This window comes from Salminus brasiliensis, chromosome 20 (genome assembly GCF_030463535.1).
Source record: "Salminus brasiliensis chromosome 20, fSalBra1.hap2, whole genome shotgun sequence".
Classification (NCBI taxonomy): Eukaryota; Metazoa; Chordata; class Actinopteri; order Characiformes; family Bryconidae; genus Salminus; species Salminus brasiliensis.
In genome coordinates this window covers 7285831-7305214 of record NC_132897.1, presented here as the reverse complement: position 1 = coordinate 7305214, position 19384 = coordinate 7285831, and the positions used below count along the sequence as shown (strand labels likewise).

Here is a 19384-nt window from a genome sequence, read left to right as displayed (position 1 = left end):
GATTAATTTAAATCTCAACTTGATCATGTTGGACATTTTTTAACCCACTAAAGCCACAGACGTGACTTATTTACACTGTATGTCGCTGTTCTATGATTGGAAATTGGAATATTTTATTTTTGCAAATACTAAGCAAACTCTATTAAGTATCATTTGAAATACTTAATTATAAATAGTAACAGTGGATCAGAACAAATTTTAACATGCATAGTTGAAGCATCTATGAGTCCAAATGTTTGTGGACGGCCCTTGTAATGAATGCATTCAGCTACTTTACCTTGCACCTGTTGCTGACACAGATGAACAAATGCACACACATGCACAAAGCTTGTCTAGTCCCAGTAGAGAAGTAGTGCTACAGTGGTATAAAGTCTCCTTGTGTTGAGCTGTGGAGCTGTGGAACTGTGCTCTCTGGCATGATGGATGGTGGTCCATTCAGTACTTTTAGGACGAGTTGTGGAGTTGGGGATGAGGTGAGGTGGTGATCCTCTAGCCCAACAATCCTGACTTCCTTAACTCTTCTTGTTGCTGAATGCACACACATCCTCACAGCAATGCTGCTTCGACATCTAGTAGAAAACCTTCTTCCCTGGACAGCAGAGACAGTTAGAAGAAGAACAATGAATGTGCATGTGTCCCAATACTTTTGTCCACAGAGTGTGTATTAACGCTCTGAATCATCTCTTCCTCGCAGGGTGTAAACTGGTTCCATTGGAAGGGTCACGAGCACTCCATTGAGTTTGCGGAGATGAAGATCAGACCGGCCAACTTCAGAAACTTTGAGGGCAGGAGAAAGCGCTCGTAAATCTGCTCTACGCGTCTCCCCTGCCCCCACCCCATCAATCTGCCCTTACTGCATCAGCTCCGCCCCCTCAGCTACCAAAGCCCCCACCAGAAACCTCTATCTCTCTCTCTCTCTCTCTCTCTCTCTCTCTCTCTCTCTCTCTTGCTCAATGTCTCTTTCCATTTTCACTCCTCTGCTCATAGTAACCCACTTTAAAATGTCACCCATAATCCCTCATTCTGAGATACAGCTTGTCCAAGATTGCGTGTGGCACCAACAGTACCGTCAGTGCCGGCCCAAAGGTCAACCGAGCCAACTATATATATACATATATATACATATATATACATATATATATATATATATATATATATATATATATATATATATATACACACACGCACACACTTCAACACCAGGCAGAACGTCATCATCACATGCACCAAAGACTGCCATCCCAAAACCCATGTAACCCATTCATCCGATTCCACACTGGTGTAAGGGGTTACTCTGAAATCCGGCTGGTTCCTTTTTCCATCTGAGAAAATAACGACTTGGTTCTGTACTCCGTCTGGTCATGGTACACTCTTAATGACGAATGTGCTGAACGTATCCCTTGGAGTGATGTTACAGAACCCAAATGAACCTTGCAGTGGATGCTTCTTTAGGCTATTAGGGGTGTCAGCAGTTCTGGGACGGTACTGTCAGTGGTAACAGGTTAGGCTGAACACTGCTGGAGCACCACCAGCATCTCCCCAATGACTTCTATTACATATGCTTTGGGTCAGTGGGTTCTCTGTTCTATAAACAGATAAAGGGGAACTATGTCCAAATTATTGTCTAGACAGACAAAATATACTTAAATAAACGTCTACTGAAGGTTCTTCGGGAAACTATGTAGCACCAGGTGGATCTTCTGCACCTTTATATTTAAGAGTGTAGTTCATGTTCGGTTCATGAAAAAGGGCAGAATGTCTGTGTGTGTGTGTGTCTGTGTGTGTGTGTGGTTTTGTTTAGTGTTTGGCGCCTCTTCACTGTATGGAGTTGCCAAGTGCAGCTCCCGTTTCACCTGGCAGTCGTCCAGTAAAGATGCCCAGAGCGTTTTTTTTGTCTGTATTTGTCTCGGTGTGATGCATCATGACTCTTCGTATCTTCCCCCTTCCTCCACCCCTGCCATTGCAAGTGATCGGTTCTGAGGAACAGTGTCATGTGTAGCACATTTTCAGCATCACCAGGCATTTGGATGACACAGCTCGCACAGTGTACAGGCACTGCTCCACCTCTATCTCTGTTCCTAGTGTTTGAACCTGAAGTATGGTAAACTGTTTCAGCTTTTAATCCAGTTTCTTGTTTTAGATTGGAAATTCAATGTAGAACAATTCAAATTCTAGGAAAAATGAAATGAGATAAGAAACTGATGCTGAAAACTCTTTCACTGGTTTGCTGCAGCTCTAGATCTCAGCTCAGCTCTCACTATTAGAAATGTTTGACTTTTCCCAATATATTTTATTGGGAGGAACATTTTCTACTGGTTTAAATGACATTTTCTAACATTTACAGAACTAACAACAACATTGACAAACGCAATATTTCTGTTTAATTATTTTTTTTTAGCATGTTTAAAATTAAATTTAAAAATTACTTGGAAAATGTATTTGTCATATGTGTAAACATAGACAGTAAACTTCCCTTTCTTACATTTAAAAATGTAACTAAGTTATTATATATATTATTGTATTATTATATATAATAAAATCTAAAATATAGTATTTTCTCTTCAATCTGAATCTGAAATGTCTTTTTAGAATTTTATAATTCAAATTTTAACAAATTTTATAAAATAATCTAATTAAATTAAAATGGGAATGGGGAAATGTATGGCTAGTGACCCTTTTAAAAATCATTTTAGTGCTTTAAATATTTTAAATGATGCTCATTTCATTTTTAACTTAAATTTAACTTGCAAATTGATCAATTCTGATCAATAAACTGTAAATTAACAGCTAAAACAGTTTTCCGTACCCAGGGGCACCATTTGGGGAGAATTCTAAGGGTCTGTGACTCATAGGATCCCAAAACAATGTATGAATTGAGTATTTAGCTGGAGTTGTTAGAACTGTAGGGCCCAGTGTAATATCTTTTCATGTGGCCCAAAATCCCTTCCAGCCGTACTCATGGCGTTCTAGAGGTAATGAGTGGTGCTGAATGACTTCCTGACCATTGCATTTGATTCCCTTTTGGTGTCGGGGTTCATTGTGCACTGGTGAATTTGTAGTGTGCTGGCACTGGGACACAAACCAGAAGAAGTTGAGTTTTTTTTTTTTTGTTTTGTTTTTGTTTTTTTTTGGTCAGTTGTTTCTTCTCAAAAGTACAGGCAGGACCTATATCAGTATGTGGCTGAAAGGAAGCAAGTTTATGTGCTGGAAAACTATAAGTACATATAATGATGGAGAGTGGTGAGGTAATATTGTGCAGCAGAGGAATTCTTTAAGAAGGCCATTTTCATTTTTTTTAATCAGCATTGTACATTTATATAAAGGTATTGTACACAAAATGAATTAATATACAGAGTCTTTGTGAACCTCCCCTCCCCTCCCTCCCTCCCTTCCCCTCTCCAACCTTCCCTTCTATAGACTAAACCACTGACCCTATTGAATACCTGTGTAAATTAAGTCTCTGGTATTTGAACATGTTTTGTTTGTTTGTTTGTTTGTTTGTTGGTTTTGTTGTTTTTTGTTTTTTAACTGGGTGAACAAACAGGTGTTTCTCTGTAACCCCTATTACAATAAAATGGATTTTGTTTACAAAAATACATTATACTGTTTTATTAGTGCATTTTTGTGACCTCACAAAACTATGGATTCAGAACAGGCCTAGTTTCCATATGCTTTTATATACGTATGTATACATATGTAAATATGTATGGAAGTGGAAGTAAAAGGCACTTTTTGGAAATTTAAAATAAAGTAAATTCACACGATTAAACTTTTATTTATGTAAAATACTAAAAACATTTTTCACTTTTTGGCATAATGTGAATCTGGCTGTTGTTCTTTATATTGTGCCATAATTCCACAATGAATAGGCCAATAGAAATGCTCCAAAATGACCTGGAATGAAATATTTTTACATTGACTTCCATTGAAAGCAATGAAGTTTTTTTTTCCTTCTCCTGTAAAGTTGTTATTTTAGAAATACAAGGTTTTCGCGAGACAGTGATTCTACTTCAGCTACAGGTTTCCATTTTACTCAATCAAATTACAGACATAAAAGTCCATTTGTATCCATTCTAATTCTAGATAATGCATCTGTGCTCCAGGAGTGACATTTTAAATAATGAAACATGAACTGGAACCATATTCTGACCCATATCAACAGGCTGGGTTCTGAATCGATCGTGGCAAAACACTTTCTGCAAGGAAGGACTACACCCAGCATACTCTTCCTGTCTCTGACGTTTGTTTATAAACTGTAGCTGAGGCAGAGTGGGTGGTGGCTAGTTGGCCCAATCAGCTGCACTGTCTTATCCGATAACAGAGGGCTGCCACAGGCGCAGCCACTGCATTTATGGAATTACTGGGAGGGGCCCTCTTGAAATAGGAGGGCAGAAAAGACCAAGGTTACTCAGCAGTTTTGCTTTCAACTGGAAGGGAAGGTTTCTCGCTTCAAATGAAACATGAACCTCCTCTTGAATCCTTGCAAGAATCTGAGCTACACCAGGCCCTGCCTCATGCTTCTACGCTGGTTTTAGGCTCTGTATGCTTCGTTCAGCTTCTCACAGGTTCTAACCATGATTACATTTCTGAGGTCTAAGCTGCTTAGGTACTTCATTTTCTGCTCCGTTGCCTTGGTTTTAGTTTTACTCTGTCTGTTTTGGAGAAGCAGCACATCTAAGCTTCCTTCCAGGCGCTTGGTTACTTTAGAAGACGAGCTCTACAAAGTCATCTCATCATCAACCTACAGATACAGCCTTAACCAGCCCGAGCTGTGTGAAGGTCGAGAGCCCTTTCTAGTGTTTATGATTCCAGTGACAGGAGAAGACAGCGAATCCAGGGCAGCCATCAGGAAAACATGGGGGCGAGACAATGTGGTGCCGGGTGTGGACATCGCTAGGCTGTTTTTCATTGGACAGCCAAGGGAACCCAAGCCACAGCCTGAGGAGTATCTACAGAAGGAGAGTTCAGAGTACGGTGATATAATCCAAATGAACTTTCTGGACACGTACCAGAATCTGACCATCAAGACTATGATGATTATGAACTGGCTGGCTACTTACTGTCCTTCAGCTCGATACGGCATGAAAGTGGATGCTGACATTTTTGTCAATGTGCCTTATCTTGTGCGCTACCTCCAGAACCAGGGTAAATCTTCTGAGCGGGACTATATCACAGGGTCGGTCATTAACGACGGGCACCCCCGCAGGAACCAACACAGCAAGTGGTACCTGTCAGAGGATGTATATCCAGAAAGCCTGTTCCCGCCGTATGTGTCCGGAGCCGGATATGTGTTTTCAATCGATGTGGCTAAGAAAATATCGTGGGCCTCGAGATTTGTGCGCCCGATCCCCATGGAGGACGTCTACGTGGGTTTGTGCCTTCATTTCTTAGATGTCCACCCAGTGTTCTGCAGGACTTTCTTCCCTTACAGGAACCTGTTCGAGATCCGTCATCTGGAGTACGACAAATGCACCTATGCACAGCGCATCATTGTCACAGGATTTACTCCGAGCCAGCTGCTAAACATCTGGCAACACTTTCAGAATGACAGGTCGTCATGCTGATGCTACAGCACAGCTGCTGCTCCTGACTGGCTGGTCCACAATGGAAATCAAGACTATGATGCTGCAGAATTGTCATGGAGTCCTGCCATGGTTTAGGTACCAACAGAAGCTCAGGTCAACGTGGTAGCCCTGTTTGAGTACTCAGCTGGACTCCTGTGTGCCTTATCCAGGAACTTGTTTACTTGAACTTTTTGCATCATTCCAATCTGGTAGTGTGTCCACATTTCTTCATGAACAGGCCAATAGAAACTTGACTTCCATTGAAAGTTAAGGAGGTTTTTCCGTTCTCCTGTAAAGCTGACATTTTGGAGATACCATTTTTTTTGTTTTTCTTGCAAGAAAGAGACAAGCTACAGCTCTTACTCTAAGAAATGTGGGCGACTTGTACTGTAATTGTCTGTTTGTATTTCATCCGCTCTGCGTTTGAAGCTACATTCAGGTGCTATTAATAATTTCTAACAACAATTTGCACTGATTGTGTTTCTGCTACACAATAATAAACCTCTTCACAGTTACTTGCAGGTTTCCACCAGATGAGGGTGCTATTTCTCTTCCAACAACATTTACTGAATGATGCACAGTATATGTGCCTGCAACATGTGTCCAAATGTTTATGGACACCCCTACTAAGCTGCACCCACTGCTGACACAGAAGTGCAAATGCACACACATACTGCTTGTCTAGTCCCTGTAGAGAAGAACTGCCAATAGAATAGGACTCACTGGAGCAGATAAACACAAACCTATTGGCATCACGCTGCCTAATGCCAGGTGTGGGCTATAAAGGGGTATAAAGCCACCCAGCATTGAGCTGTGGAGCAGTGGGAGAAGAAGTGGGTTGGGGGGGGTGAGGAGGGGTGTTGACGATCTAGTTCACCATCCTGACCTCACTAATGTTCGTGTCACTGAATGCAATCAAATCCTCACATCATCTCTAGAAACTAGTAAAAGCCTTTTTGTTGGACAGTAGAGACAGATACTCCAACAAAAGCAGCCTACACTATTTTTGATTACCCTTGATTTCAGAAGATACCATAATTGAGCAGGTGTCCCAATACTTGTGTCAATATTGTGTAGACAGATAGCAAATATATCTGAAGGAGTTGTATCTTACTAGTCGTATTAAGGCAGTATTCTCACCCTCATGCATCCACCCCACCCCCTTTTCTTTTCTCTAATATGTGTCTGTTTATGTGAGATTGTAAGGATTACTACTTTAATGCTGCAATTCCCTTCACAATCAGGGTTTAGCTAATGTACAGATGTGCCTTTTTACACAGTATAATAAAAGTGAGTGTCATAAAGATGCAATAACAATAACAGGTTATGCAATAAAGCAAGTTAATAAAAAGGATCTCGCCGCTGGATCAGTCTACCATTACATGGGATCTGTGTTGCCCTCTGTTTTTACAGTGGATATGGCATTTCCCCCTACAGTACATACAGCTGTGTGGCGGATACAGCCACCACAAGTCATTTTGCAGCTGTTACTGAAAAACCTCAGTGAGAAAGTCTGTAATAAGACAAATGAGACACATCAGGTGCCTTTCAGAGTGTTAGTGAGTACAGTGTTGGGGAGGTGACAGAAATAGCATGGTGAATCATTAACACTGCAGTCGCTGTCAGTCTGAGCAGATGGCAAACACAGGCTGTGAGATCCAGTGCAGCAGTGAAATGAGGAGAGAGACGAGAGATGAGAGTGTTTGTTGAGCTCTTTTCTCGACTGTCATCAATACTTCTACTGCTTTCTTCTCTCCTTCTAGACTCAGAAGACCACGATTTGCTTTGCTTCTTCGCTTTAGTGTAAGCACTACCAGGGTCGAGAGGCTACAAGCAAGCCTATGTGAATGAAGTGTGTCAGCAGAAGAATTATACAGAAGGGAAAACGGTGAGAATTAGGAACCACAGCAGAGTCATGTCAAGATGCATCAGCTATAAGAATAAAAACACCAGCCTAATGTTGGGTAGGTCCCCTTCTTTCCTCCCATGGACAGGGTTGGAAGGGTTACCTTAACCCCTTAAAAATCCAATGGTCACCAGTTTGTACAGAGGTCCCTGTAGTTACTGAGTAATACACATTGGTGTGTAATAAGCCTTGCAGTGTTAAGGGTTAAAAAGTTGGGAAATTTAATTGTAACATATTGTATTCCAGTAATCCCATTACTATTTTAGAGTAGAGTAGATGTAATCTGAGTACTTCCAGTTACTGTGGGATTGCTTGCCATATATTTAGATTAAGACAAATGAAAACCCCTGTCTATTACATTATATCGCTGCTGTCCAATGAAAAACACCGTTTCTCAGTTTTCTCCATGGTTTGAACCCGGTAGCTGCTCTGCACATGGTGTCGATAATTCTGGATGAACAGACCAATAAAATGTTAATAAACTTATAAAAACTACTTACTCGCACCATTTTGGAGATACATGTTTTTCACTGGACAGCAACAACATGCTGTAAAATTAGAATTTACAGTGGAAGATTAAAAAATACATGAAGTGAATGCAAAAAGATTGTAAAAAGTGAAATTATTCTATACCAGGTATTTTGGAGGATTTATGTTGGTCCATAAATCACAATCAAACAGCCTAGGCCAGGACTAAAATCGATGTCCGTCCATAGTCGTCTATATGTGTTTATGCAGGGTTGGTCTTTCTGCCAGGGCAGCGTAAAGGGCTGCTGATTATTAGATTATAGCTATAATAAATGAAAATAAAAGAGAATGGAGGTTTTATTATGTGAGTTAATACACAGCGCCCAGCAGGTAGCTGATCCTTTAGCTAGCAGTCCTAGCTCGTCTACATGGATTCAATGGTGATTTTCTTACCTTCATTTTTTTTATTATTATTATTCGTATAAGTCTTTTACCGCTGGAAGGCTTAACTTACAGTGGAGAGTAATAATAATTTGCTGTCGCTTAAAAAAAAATGATATTTTAAAATTTCATTCAGTGCATGGCATGTTTACAGCACACACGGAAGGCAAGCTCAGGATTCTCCACCGGGGGCGCTGCTACACTCCTGTAGCTCCGTGTGCGTCATTAACAAACACGAGGAAGTCGCAGCGCACGTCAACAACAGCAGTATCTCACAAACACACTCGATTAGAAACCTTATTTATTACAAGAATTACAGGAATTAGATTCCTCTTTAAGCTGGAATGTAATGCTTTCTTATAACCTCTCTATTTTTACACGTTTCCACTACAGCTGTTCTTTTTATCCTAGCTAATTACCCAGCACTAGCTAGCCACGTGTGTTCCGCCACTGCCCAGCTCTAGCCCTGGGCTCCTCCAGACACAGCCAGCTTTACCCTTTCAGTTACACTACAGGAGCTGTTCTGTGGGATCCAGCCAGACAGGCTAACGTTTGCTCCCCTTGTGCACCAGTGTCCCTTCCTTTGAGCACTTTTGGTAGGTACTGACCACCTCACAGGACCTGCCTGATGTTTTGGAGGTGTTCTGACCCAGTCGTTTAGCCATCATCAAAGTTTGGCCCTTGTCTCAGAGACACAGAATATTCTTATTCTTGCCCATTTGTCCTGCTTTTAACACCAGCACCACCTTCAAGAACTGACTGTTCACTTGCTGCCTAATATGTAGACCCCACCTCTTCACAGATGGCTTAGCAAAAAAGATAACCACTTCAAACATCAGTGGTTCTAATGTTATGGCTGATTTGTGTATTGCCTAATGCCATGCCTGTGCTAGGGGGGGTATAGAGGGGTATAAAGACCCCTTTATAAAGAAAAGAGAGCTGTGGAGCAGTGGACCTGTGTCCTCTGGAATGATGGCTGGTGCCCCATCCAGTACTTTTGGGATGAGTTGGGCGGTTGGGGATGAGTGTATAACCTCACTATATGACCTCACTAATGCTCCTGCAAAATTTAGCAGAAGCCCTGGACATCCCTGGACAGTAGAGACAGGATACACTCTTTTCAGTACCCTTGATTTCTGAAGAGTCCCTTGAATGAACAGGTGTCCCAATACTTTTGTCCACGTAGTCTGCAGGTCTAGGCTAGATACATGTAAGCATGGATGTACACGCTTCTCCTGTCAGATGTAAGAAGGGACTCAATTAACCTGTGACGTAAATGCCGTTCGTTTCCATGACAACCGATCAAACACGTGTCATTCCATCGGCTGTGTTTTGCTCTCGGTGGGCAGCGTTATTTCTTTTCCCACCCGCATTCGGGCATGCCCTGCCTCCGGCTCTGGCACTGGCGGACTGCTTATGTGCGTTTGAACTATTGGCCAATCACAGCTCTTGGGATTGCATGCAACTAGCCAATGCTAGGCCAGGAGGCGGGACGCAACGTCGCAGCGTGGGAGGCGGGGCTTGGCGGAAAACGGGTGGGGAGCAAAATAACGCCGCCAGGCACATCAGAGTGGGCGAGAGGAAGCGAGCAGTGGTGTGGGCAGCGCTGCTGAGGCGATGCTGCAGTTCTCCTCCTCCAGCTCCAGAGGAACAGAGGCTCTCATCTGAACTCTGAACATCTCATCAACGTTTCCAGCAGTACAGGCGGAGCTCCAGCTCGCTGTAAGTAGACACTTGCTTTGCCTTCAGCTGCTCTGTGTGTATCTGCTGACTGCTGCACATAAACCTGTTTGAGTTTGATGTTCAGCTCCTTCTTCTCACCAGCAGCAGCTAAGAGTCACCATCTCTATTCTAACAACTTCAGCACGGAAAGCAAGGGCTTCATCTTGAAGGAGAGGTCCACTGATTTTCACAATTTCTAATGAATTCTCTCGCTGACATCTAAACATCAGTGCTTTAACTCCTTGAAAGCTTTTACCACTGCTATCTAGTACAAACTAATTATTTAATATCTGCTGATCATTTAATAAGTAATACCTGTTCAGTATCTGTTCATTTAGTGCCTGGAAATGATTCAGCATCTACTGAATATCCAGCACATACTAATTATCCAGTAAGTAGTTGTTATTCAGTATCTTATTCAATAAGCAATAATTAGTACCTGCTAATTATTCGATAGGTAGTAATTGTTCTGTATCTACTAATTATTCAGTACATATTCAGTATAAGTACTAGTTTGTAAGTATTTATTATTCAGTACCTTGTAATTATTTACTACTTATTTCATCATAATTTGCATTTACTGCATATTCAGTAAGCAGTAATTAGTACCTGCTAATTATTGTATTGGTAGTAATTATTCAGCATCTACTAATTGTTCAGTACAAACTAATTTCTTTCTATTTTTTTTAAAGTAACCTGCCAGTAACTACATATTCAATTATTCAATAAGCATTAGTTCATCAGTACATACTAATTATTCATTACCTACTTATTATTCAGTATGTAGTCATTATTCAGTACCTAGCAATTATCGGCATTTACTAATGAATAAAAAAGTTGTAATTATTATTTAGTTCCTACTTATTATTATTCTTTAAGTAATTATTCAGTCATTGCTAATTACTTAGTACCTCAGTATCTATTTAATATCTCAGTATCTACTATTTGTTTAATAAGTACTAGTTTTCAGTACATACTAATTATTTAGTACATACTAATTATTCTGTATATAGTTGTTATTCGGTACCTACAAATTTTTTGGTAGTTAAGTAATTAAATAAGTTGTAATTACTTAATTCCTTCTAATTATTCTATAAATAATTATTCAGTAGTTGCTAATTATTTAGTAACTAATAATTATAGTATTATAAGTGCTAATTCAGTACATACTAATTATTCAATAAATACTAACTGTTCAGTAACTACTATACTAATTATTAATTTTATATAAGTACTAATCTACTATGACACTAATATGGAACTTGTCGCTGAAGTACGTGCCCACATACAGGGCCTCAGGGTTGAAGGAGTAGAGGAAGATCTCTTTACACTGGTGGGCAGTGAACAGGAACCAGGGGTTTTGGTGTCTGCAATACAAATATAGCCATTTTATTGATTTTAATACATTTTATTTTATTTTATTGGCACTTTTTTGTCTTAAATGGATCCCAATCCTGACAATGACTCATCACTGGGTTACTAGGTTTCAAAGGGGAATTCCACCAAATATCTGAGATCTTTGCTCATTATCTCCCAGAACTGTTGTTGAACAAAGTCTCAGGCATTGTGCAGTGCATTCACAACCAAATTTCACATGCTGACTTTCTGTAAGGGAACCTGTAGAGACATTCAGCTCTTCATACATCACCATTCAGCACCAGTCTGAACAATTTTGAAATTCAGAAATGCAGAAATCTTGGAAAACTCCTTTTTGAAACCTGGTAACCTGGCTGTCAATTTGAGTCATTCTCAGGAATGGGTGCCCTTAGCATTCAACTTAACAACCACTGTAACAACCACTCAACCCCGTCACATAAAAAAATGTTACGGGGTTGAAGGTTTTGTACTAAGCGGCTAATGCCTTTTTATGATAGCAAATATGAAATTTTTATGAAATGTTTTTTACATCATATTTCTGTACTATGTGTACTTTTCACTATGCCACATATTTGTCAACTATAATTGTAAGTTGGAACAGGGTTGAAACCTGTCGAAACTGAGCTCTGAAAGTAGTTTATTTTTAATAATTAGAGAAGAGGGAACCATGCAGTTTAAAACACTGATGATGTCACTTCCTCAAAAGGATGCCAGACAGATCAAACCATGGATATGAAAGACTGATATGAGGGCAGTGTTATGGGGTTGGATGAGGATTCGGGGGACAACAGAAAATGCACATATACATTATATTGAAAAACATATTTGTGAAACGTGTTTATTATAATGTTAATAAACTACATTAAATGAATATTTCTTTATTTACATTTACATTTACATTTACGGCATTTAGCAGACGCTCTTATCCAGCGCGACTTACAAAGTGCTTTGCTATTTACCCAAGTAAGCTAGTCGCTAGTTAGAACAGGCTAATAATTCAAAAGATAATTTGTATTTATATAATTGTATTCACTTTTTAATGTATTTTTTTTATTCCTAATTGCCATTAAGCAAATATCTTAGAAATATAAAATGCTATGATAGCTTATTCACTTTTACAGGGTTCATTACTGTTCAGATGACCTTTAGAGTGTGTGTAGGTGTATGTAGATAACTGGGGATTTTGCTGCTTGTGTGACATACACCTAAACCACACATCAAACTCATCACACCTTCTTGGAGTTTCCCCTTAAGCAGACAAACAGTCCGATTTGATCCTCTGCCTTGCCATCGAACTCTTCATTGGGTCCTGTGCTTTCTGAGTTTGTGTACGGTTGTGAATTGTGTCTGTGTGTTACTGCATTGTCACTGTAACTGTACTGCTCTGTGTGTTACTGTCCTTCTGCTCAGTGTGTGTGTGCTCATTGTGCTGTGTGTGTCTGCTTTCCCCCTTTCGTTGTTTCAATAGGACTCAACCAGCCCCCCCCCCCCCCCCGACCCCCTCTGCTTTGTCTGGGTGGGTGTAATGCTTTGACGGGACTGTTCCATCATCCACCCTCGAGATGCATATGAATAGCTTATTGAACCAGTGGAGTAAGTAACTGTATCTTAATTAAAACACAGTATTAATCAACTGACTGATTTCAAACGTTCACTGATTCACTTAGACTCCTTATACTATAGGATCAGATCAGTTTAAAGGATGAAGCCTTTGCACTCTATGTAAGCACCTTTCCATCATGAACTCGCATGCGAATGAGCCCAGAGCGGGTGTCGTTCCAGAGGGACATTAGTAAGAGCACAGTCAGCACTCGGTCTCGTCTAACCTTGCTGAGAAGTGTCGCCTCAGTCATTTTTCAGCTATCATATCCTGTGTGGTTTGTCACCTGCGCTGCATTTAAACGGCCAGGTAGCACACAGTGTGAGGCTGCAGTGGATGGAAATGTGCAGCTTTTCAGTCACTTTTAGAAAGTGAGGGAACCTTTTTTGTTATATATATATATATATATATATATATATATATATATATATATATATATTATAATGACTGTGGAGAACCCTTAAATTGATAAAGAACCTTTGTATGATGTATAGGTTCCTCACACTCACTGTTTACAATCTCTCACTGTTTAGAGTACAAGATACATGAGAAATATTTGGAGGTTCTTTAGTTTGAAACTGTGGAGGACCCTCGTAAGGTGCTTTAAGGAACCTTGAAGAAAGGACTAAAGTCTTTGGGCAGAGCTAGAGGTTTATTTCAGTAATAAATTCGAGGTTCAGGTTCCGTGTAGTTGGATGTACAAAGATAGTAGCTTAAAGATCCTCTAATGTTCTCACAAGCACCTCTGAGAGCATTGAGGAACATTTGAGTTTTTGGAGGAGCTCCTGGGTTCCAGGAGTAACCTAGTGGTTCTTCAAGGAACTACTTATTTTTTAATAGTGTAAAACTGTTTTGAAACTTGAGGAACCTCTTTCTGCTTTGATGAACCTTCATGAAAATGTTCTTAGTAGAACCATTCTTAATGAAGAAAGCCTTTATTTGAGATCATTTCAGGAAGTTCATTGTGGTTGGAGGAGGTGGTGTTAAGAAGGAAGTGTTAAGAGCATTGAGGAACATTGAGGAGTTCTTTGAGGAGACCCTAGGTTCTTGGAGTAATCTAGAGGTTCTTTAAGGAACTGCTTATTTTTACAGTGAGAGAAATAGTTTATTATGGATCCAAAAGTGGTTCTTCCATGGCATCGCTCAAAAAAACCCTTTGAACCCTTTATTGGAACCTATTTACATAAACGTAGATATAATATCAAAGCTGAAGTTTGATTTAACAGCAGAAATAATAAGTAAAGTGAAGAAAGTGTGGCTTTTCAGTTTGTCTGTTTTTTCTATGTAACATACACCTTTTTAAAAAAGAAAAGCCCTGTCACTTTGACTCAAGGGTCGTGGTTTAAATCCTGGTTCATGAGGCCTGCCATCAGCAGTCAGAGCCAGAGAGAGCACAGTTGACCTTGCTCTCTCCAGGTAGTTAGATGGCTCTCTCACTCTCCCCACATCAGTCCAGTGCGGTGCTGACTAGGGCATCTTGGGTACACTGATGCTTTCCTCTGAGTGTGTTGGTTGCCCAGTGATGTTGCATTGGCTGCAGTTGAGCATGTGTCAGTCCTCACCCTCCCAGTGTTGGGAGCGTTACATGGGATAGACGGAGAGTACTAACAAGTGGGCATTAGCCAATAGGTTCATGTTTATCTGCTCCAGAGAGTCTTATTTTATCGGCAGTACATCTCTACAGGGACTAGACAAGATGCACATGTGTACAGACGGACAGACAGAGGGATAGATAGATAGATAGACAGACGGACAGATAGACAAACAGACAGGTAAATAGATAAACAGACAGAGAGACAGACAGACAGACAGACAGATAGATAGATAGATAGATAGATAGATAGACAGACAGACAGACAGACAGATAGATAGATAGATAGACAGACAGATAGACAGACATACAGATAGATACACAGACAGATAGATAGATAGACAGATAGACAGATAGATAGACAGACAGACAGATAGATAGATAGATAGATAGATAGATAGATAGATAGATAGATAGACAGACAGACAGATAGATAGATAGATAGATAGATAGATAGATAGATAGATAGATAGACAGACAGATAAACAGACAGATAGATAGATAGACAGACAGACAGATAAACAGACAGACAGATAGATAGATAGATAGATAGATAGATAGATAGATAGATAGACGGATAGGTAGATAGTAAATTCCTGTAGTAAGGAGTGTTTTACTCAGTTGAGTGGGCATACCTCCCCCCCGTCTCCTAGTGATGACATCGCCAAGCAGCTTTTCTTCCTGCCTTAGTGTAAAACAGGAAAACACATTCCTCTATTCTCCCAACATTACACCACACACACACACTCTCTCACACACACACACACACACACACACACACACACACACACACACACAGCTAAACTCTCCCTCTGCAATTGTGGTCGGCCCAGAACCAACTGTACCACAGTACAAGGTCACCCTTCTAGCCAAGGACTGACCTCAGAACTGTTTTGTGTCCGTTTTCTCATGGCCGCATCGTTGCCTTTCTCAAGGCTTTGCACACTGTAATGTGATCCAGTGCGTTATCAGTGATAAGATGTGATAAGCCAGCTTTGTTCCCCAGCTTTCAGATCTGCCGTGTGTTTCCCTGTTAGTACTGAAAGTGCAGATACTGAGCGTACGTCACCTTTGCTGATTGACTGTCGCCAATTCAGTTTAGCTGCAGTTAGTTTAAGAATACCTCACACTGGTAAAAGTATAAGATCCTCGAGGGTTCTTCAATCTAAAACTGTGGAGGAGGTCCTTAGGACGCTTTGAGGAACCTTCAAGAAACCCTTTCCTTCAAAAAACCTTTTCATGAAGGTTCCTTAAAGCGCCTGAAGAGGTTCCTCCACTGTTCCTTCTACCGTTCCTTGGCTTCCATGCAACACATCTCCAAGCGGTGCTTCACCTAGTTGGCTAGCATTAGCTTTTAGCCTTTTTAGCTTTGCTTCTGTATTCCTCTGAAATAACTGTTGCATTTAGCCTCAAAGGGCTTTTGCTAGTGGTCTGGATGTATGTCAGTTTTTGGTGCATGAATATAACAAGGTAAGGTTTAGGGATTTTTGGAATTGGCCAATTTTGCAACTCTGTTTTATCTGGGTTTTTGAAAATAGATGCAACAATTTTTTAAAGGTTCACAGTATGTACATTATTTGCTAGGCTGCATTTATGTCTAATATACATCTAATGGGTTTGGACCACCCTGCCTACTTCCAGTAGTTCTGGTGAGCATTCAGCCTGACACCAGTTTAACTGAAGCAGTGTAAAAACAGTGGTGTTATAACAGTAGCAGGGAAGGCCACATGTCTGCCCATGCCTTGGTTACTTCAACCGGCACCTTCTAAAAGATGACTTTGTGAGAAGTAGAGAGATACTGCAGTGTGTTGTAAAGGGAAGGCCGAGTTAAGAGTTTGCTATTATAGAGCCTTTAAAAACCACATGCCTCCACAGATAAGAGCATGTTGGGGAAGTTGGTGTGTGGTGATAAAAATCGAACCCACAGGAAGTTTTGCTATTCAGTCATTCAGATAATAAACAGCAAATTTAAGAGCTGCATTACAGCAGAAATGTCTGAGGGCCCTTGCCCAATGCAGTTGAGCCGCAACATACCATAAACAGAAAAACACAAATAATTAAATCCCATAACTTAATACCAGAGAGACCACATTGCCTCACAGCCAATAACAACTGTGGTTAAAATTAAATTATGGTTTCAGGTCAGCTCAGCCGAGGAGCTAACGTAAGGATTAGCATGCTGGCTAACTCACACAAAGTCACAGAAAGATAAAATACACTCTCCTGACTAACTCAATGTGCATTTACTCATGTGTTTATTTATTTTAAGACTTGTAGTAATAAATTCATTCTACCTCCACACATCCACACTGCCCTGATCCTACAACTTAGGCCTACTTAAAGCCTTCCAGCCAGAGCATCCTAACTAGGATGGGCGCCCGTGTGTCCTCAGTGACCTCTTAAAAATATGGCTCACCCTAAGACAGCCAATCTGTTTGAGAAATCTGAGCAAAATTGTAGCTCAACACTACCAACCACAGCTGTAGATTCCTTTGTGTGTGTGTGTGTATATATATATATATATATATATATATATATATATATATAAATACTGCTCCATGCTCCAATCTAGTAACAATCTAGACACTAACTACTATGTTTGCCCTATGCCAACACGCTAGCAACAAGCTAACATTCTAGCTACAATACAACTGTACAAAATGATACATTACAATACAACACACTACAATACAACACAGTACAACGCAATATGTTGTATTGCATTGTATCTCAGGGCTGTTTTTTTGGACACATAAAATACTTATTATATATATTAATACTTATTGATTATGATTAATATCACCAGATTATTTAGATTATTTTACATAATATTATGTATCAGTTGTTATTTCTTTCACACATCTTTATATCCAAAATTGTTTAAAAACCTAAATCTTTTTTTAAGCATTTTTAGAATGAAGCTTTTCATATATATCCATTTTGCACGTACATTACAAATAAGCCTTCCTGTCTTATTTTCTTTTTTTATTAAAGTATTCAGGAAAAAAATTGGCTTATTATATAGGCTTATTACGCACTAAGGTGTATTACTCAAGATCCAAAGGGACTTCTGTACAGACTGTTTAAGGGGTTAAATAATTGTCAGGTCCCTCAGTTACGTATATGTCTAATAGAGGCAGCTGTAATGTCCTTGTAATGGTGAATGAGGGTATCATGAGACAAAGCTGGCTTTGTTCAAATATCAGAGTGAAGAAATGTGATTTCCCCTCCCCTGCTGCTTTGATCGACTTTCACAGACAGGTGGGCTCCATTTTCAATTGATGCCAAAGTACAAACCTTAACTTTAACCCTTAGGCTCGTCCGTGTGCTCAAACGCAACAGGTCACGTGTCCATACCCTAAAATTAAATTACACTTCAGCTAGGCAGAGATGCGCTCCACGCTCAGAGACAGAGATCAACAGAAAAAGAGGAGTGAATAATAGAAAGAGACAGTGAGAGGAGTTGAAGTTGGCACAGTGGTGGTAAGAATGCCATGCAGCCCACTGTATTGCGTGTCGTGTAAAGAACGGTGGCAGTGGGAGGGAATGCGAGGGGGAGATTTCTGGGCTCTATGCCAAAGCTCTCCCAAACAGATCAGATCTGAACCACACCACATCAACAGATCTTTCCATTCCTTTTGTTGATTTGAGGCCCAAACCGCCCTGAGAAACAAACATGCAATGCTCTCATCGTTGTTTACGGCCTTTAAACTGTAAGAGCACTTTAATTCCACGCTCCCAGTTTCAAACTTACAAATTAGAGCTTGTTTACATCTCGCGTTAACTTGTGTTTTGTGTCAGGATCATATTTGGCTTTACTGGGGCCAGATTTTGAGAGTAAAAAGTACGGTAACCTTCAGTATCCTGCTCTAGACATGGTTCCTCAAAGTGTTTCTGTTATACTGTGAAATATCGGACAAAATCGTGACAGACAAGAAATCATCTGCATTTTGCAGATTTGGAAAAAAATTCTATTTATACTAGTGGTCAATGTGGTCAAAATTCATCTCCGAGCGATTTGTCGTGGTTCGATCCAACGGTGGTTCGGTCCGATCACAGTGCATTCTAAGTCTATTTACACTGGTTTGAGTGATCAGATCGTAACCTGATCACAGTGCATCCTAGGTTTATTTAGGCTGATTGGAGTGATCCGATCGAAATCTGATCACAGTGCATCCTAGGTTGTTTACACTGGTTTGAGTGATCCTGTCATAATCAGATCACAATATGTTTAAGGTTTGTTTATGCTGGTTAAGTGATCCAATCACAATCCAGTCACAATGTATCTTAGGTCTGTTTACCCTGGTTTAAGTGATCCAATCATAATCTGAACACAATTTGTCCTTCATTTGTTTAGGCTGATTTGAGTGACCCAATCAAAATCCAATCACAATGCATCTTAGGTCTGTTTACCCTGGTTTAAGTTATCTGATAACAATCTGATCCCAATGTGTCCTAGGTCTGTTTTTGCTGGTTTGTGTGAACCAATCAAAATCTGATCACATTGCATCCTAGGTCTGTTTAGGCTGGTTTAAGTGATCCTATCAAAATCCAATCACAGTGTATATTAGAACTGTTTACACCGGACATGAATCCAGTGTAGTGGAATCTGAATGTGACCACTGAAATATTAATAGAACCGTCTTGATGCAGGAGCAAACACCCTTAGTTTCGCTTAGTCACTGAATCAGTTGCTGAAGTCTGCAGAGCAGTTA

General features: G+C 40.2%; 3 protein-coding genes across 6 annotated transcripts in view; all 3 read left to right on the top strand.

Moving 5' to 3' along the window:
• The window catches only part of tncb (tenascin Cb), a 53668-nt gene extending 50074 nt beyond the window's left edge, over positions 1-3594 (top strand). For all 3 annotated transcript variants that reach the window (XM_072664501.1, XM_072664500.1, XM_072664499.1), the window contains one exon: positions 695-3594. In XM_072664501.1, the coding sequence (XP_072520602.1) occupies positions 695-805 (111 nt within the window). In that variant the 3' untranslated portion in view covers positions 806-3594. The remainder of the gene's footprint in view (positions 1-694) is intronic.
• Positions 3595-4349: 755 nt separating this feature from the next.
• On the top strand, positions 4350-6079 carry b3galt8 (beta-1,3-galactosyltransferase 8). The gene has a single exon (XM_072664784.1). It carries the CDS (start codon positions 4575-4577, stop codon positions 5562-5564), a length of 990 nt encoding a protein of 329 aa, XP_072520885.1. The 5' UTR covers positions 4350-4574; the 3' UTR covers positions 5565-6079.
• Positions 6080-9949: 3870 nt separating this feature from the next.
• The window catches only part of LOC140541872 (dual specificity testis-specific protein kinase 1), a 41609-nt gene continuing 32174 nt past the window's right edge, over positions 9950-19384 (top strand). The window contains exon 1 of one of the 2 annotated variants that reach the window (XM_072664670.1): positions 9950-10101. Coding sequence is in view for 1 of the 2 variants with exons in the window: in XM_072664669.1 (XP_072520770.1) it covers positions 13041-13071 (31 nt within the window). In the remaining variant the exon portion in view is untranslated. Of the gene's footprint in view, positions 10102-12957; positions 13072-19384 lie in introns of those variants that run through there. The other variant, XM_072664669.1, reaches the window with a different exon arrangement.

What these genes read in the sequence shown, in the direction of transcription:
- b3galt8 (XM_072664784.1), top strand. Translation starts at nt 4,575, where the DNA reads ATGATTACATTTCTGAGGTCTAAGCTGCTTAGGTACTTCATTTTCTGC.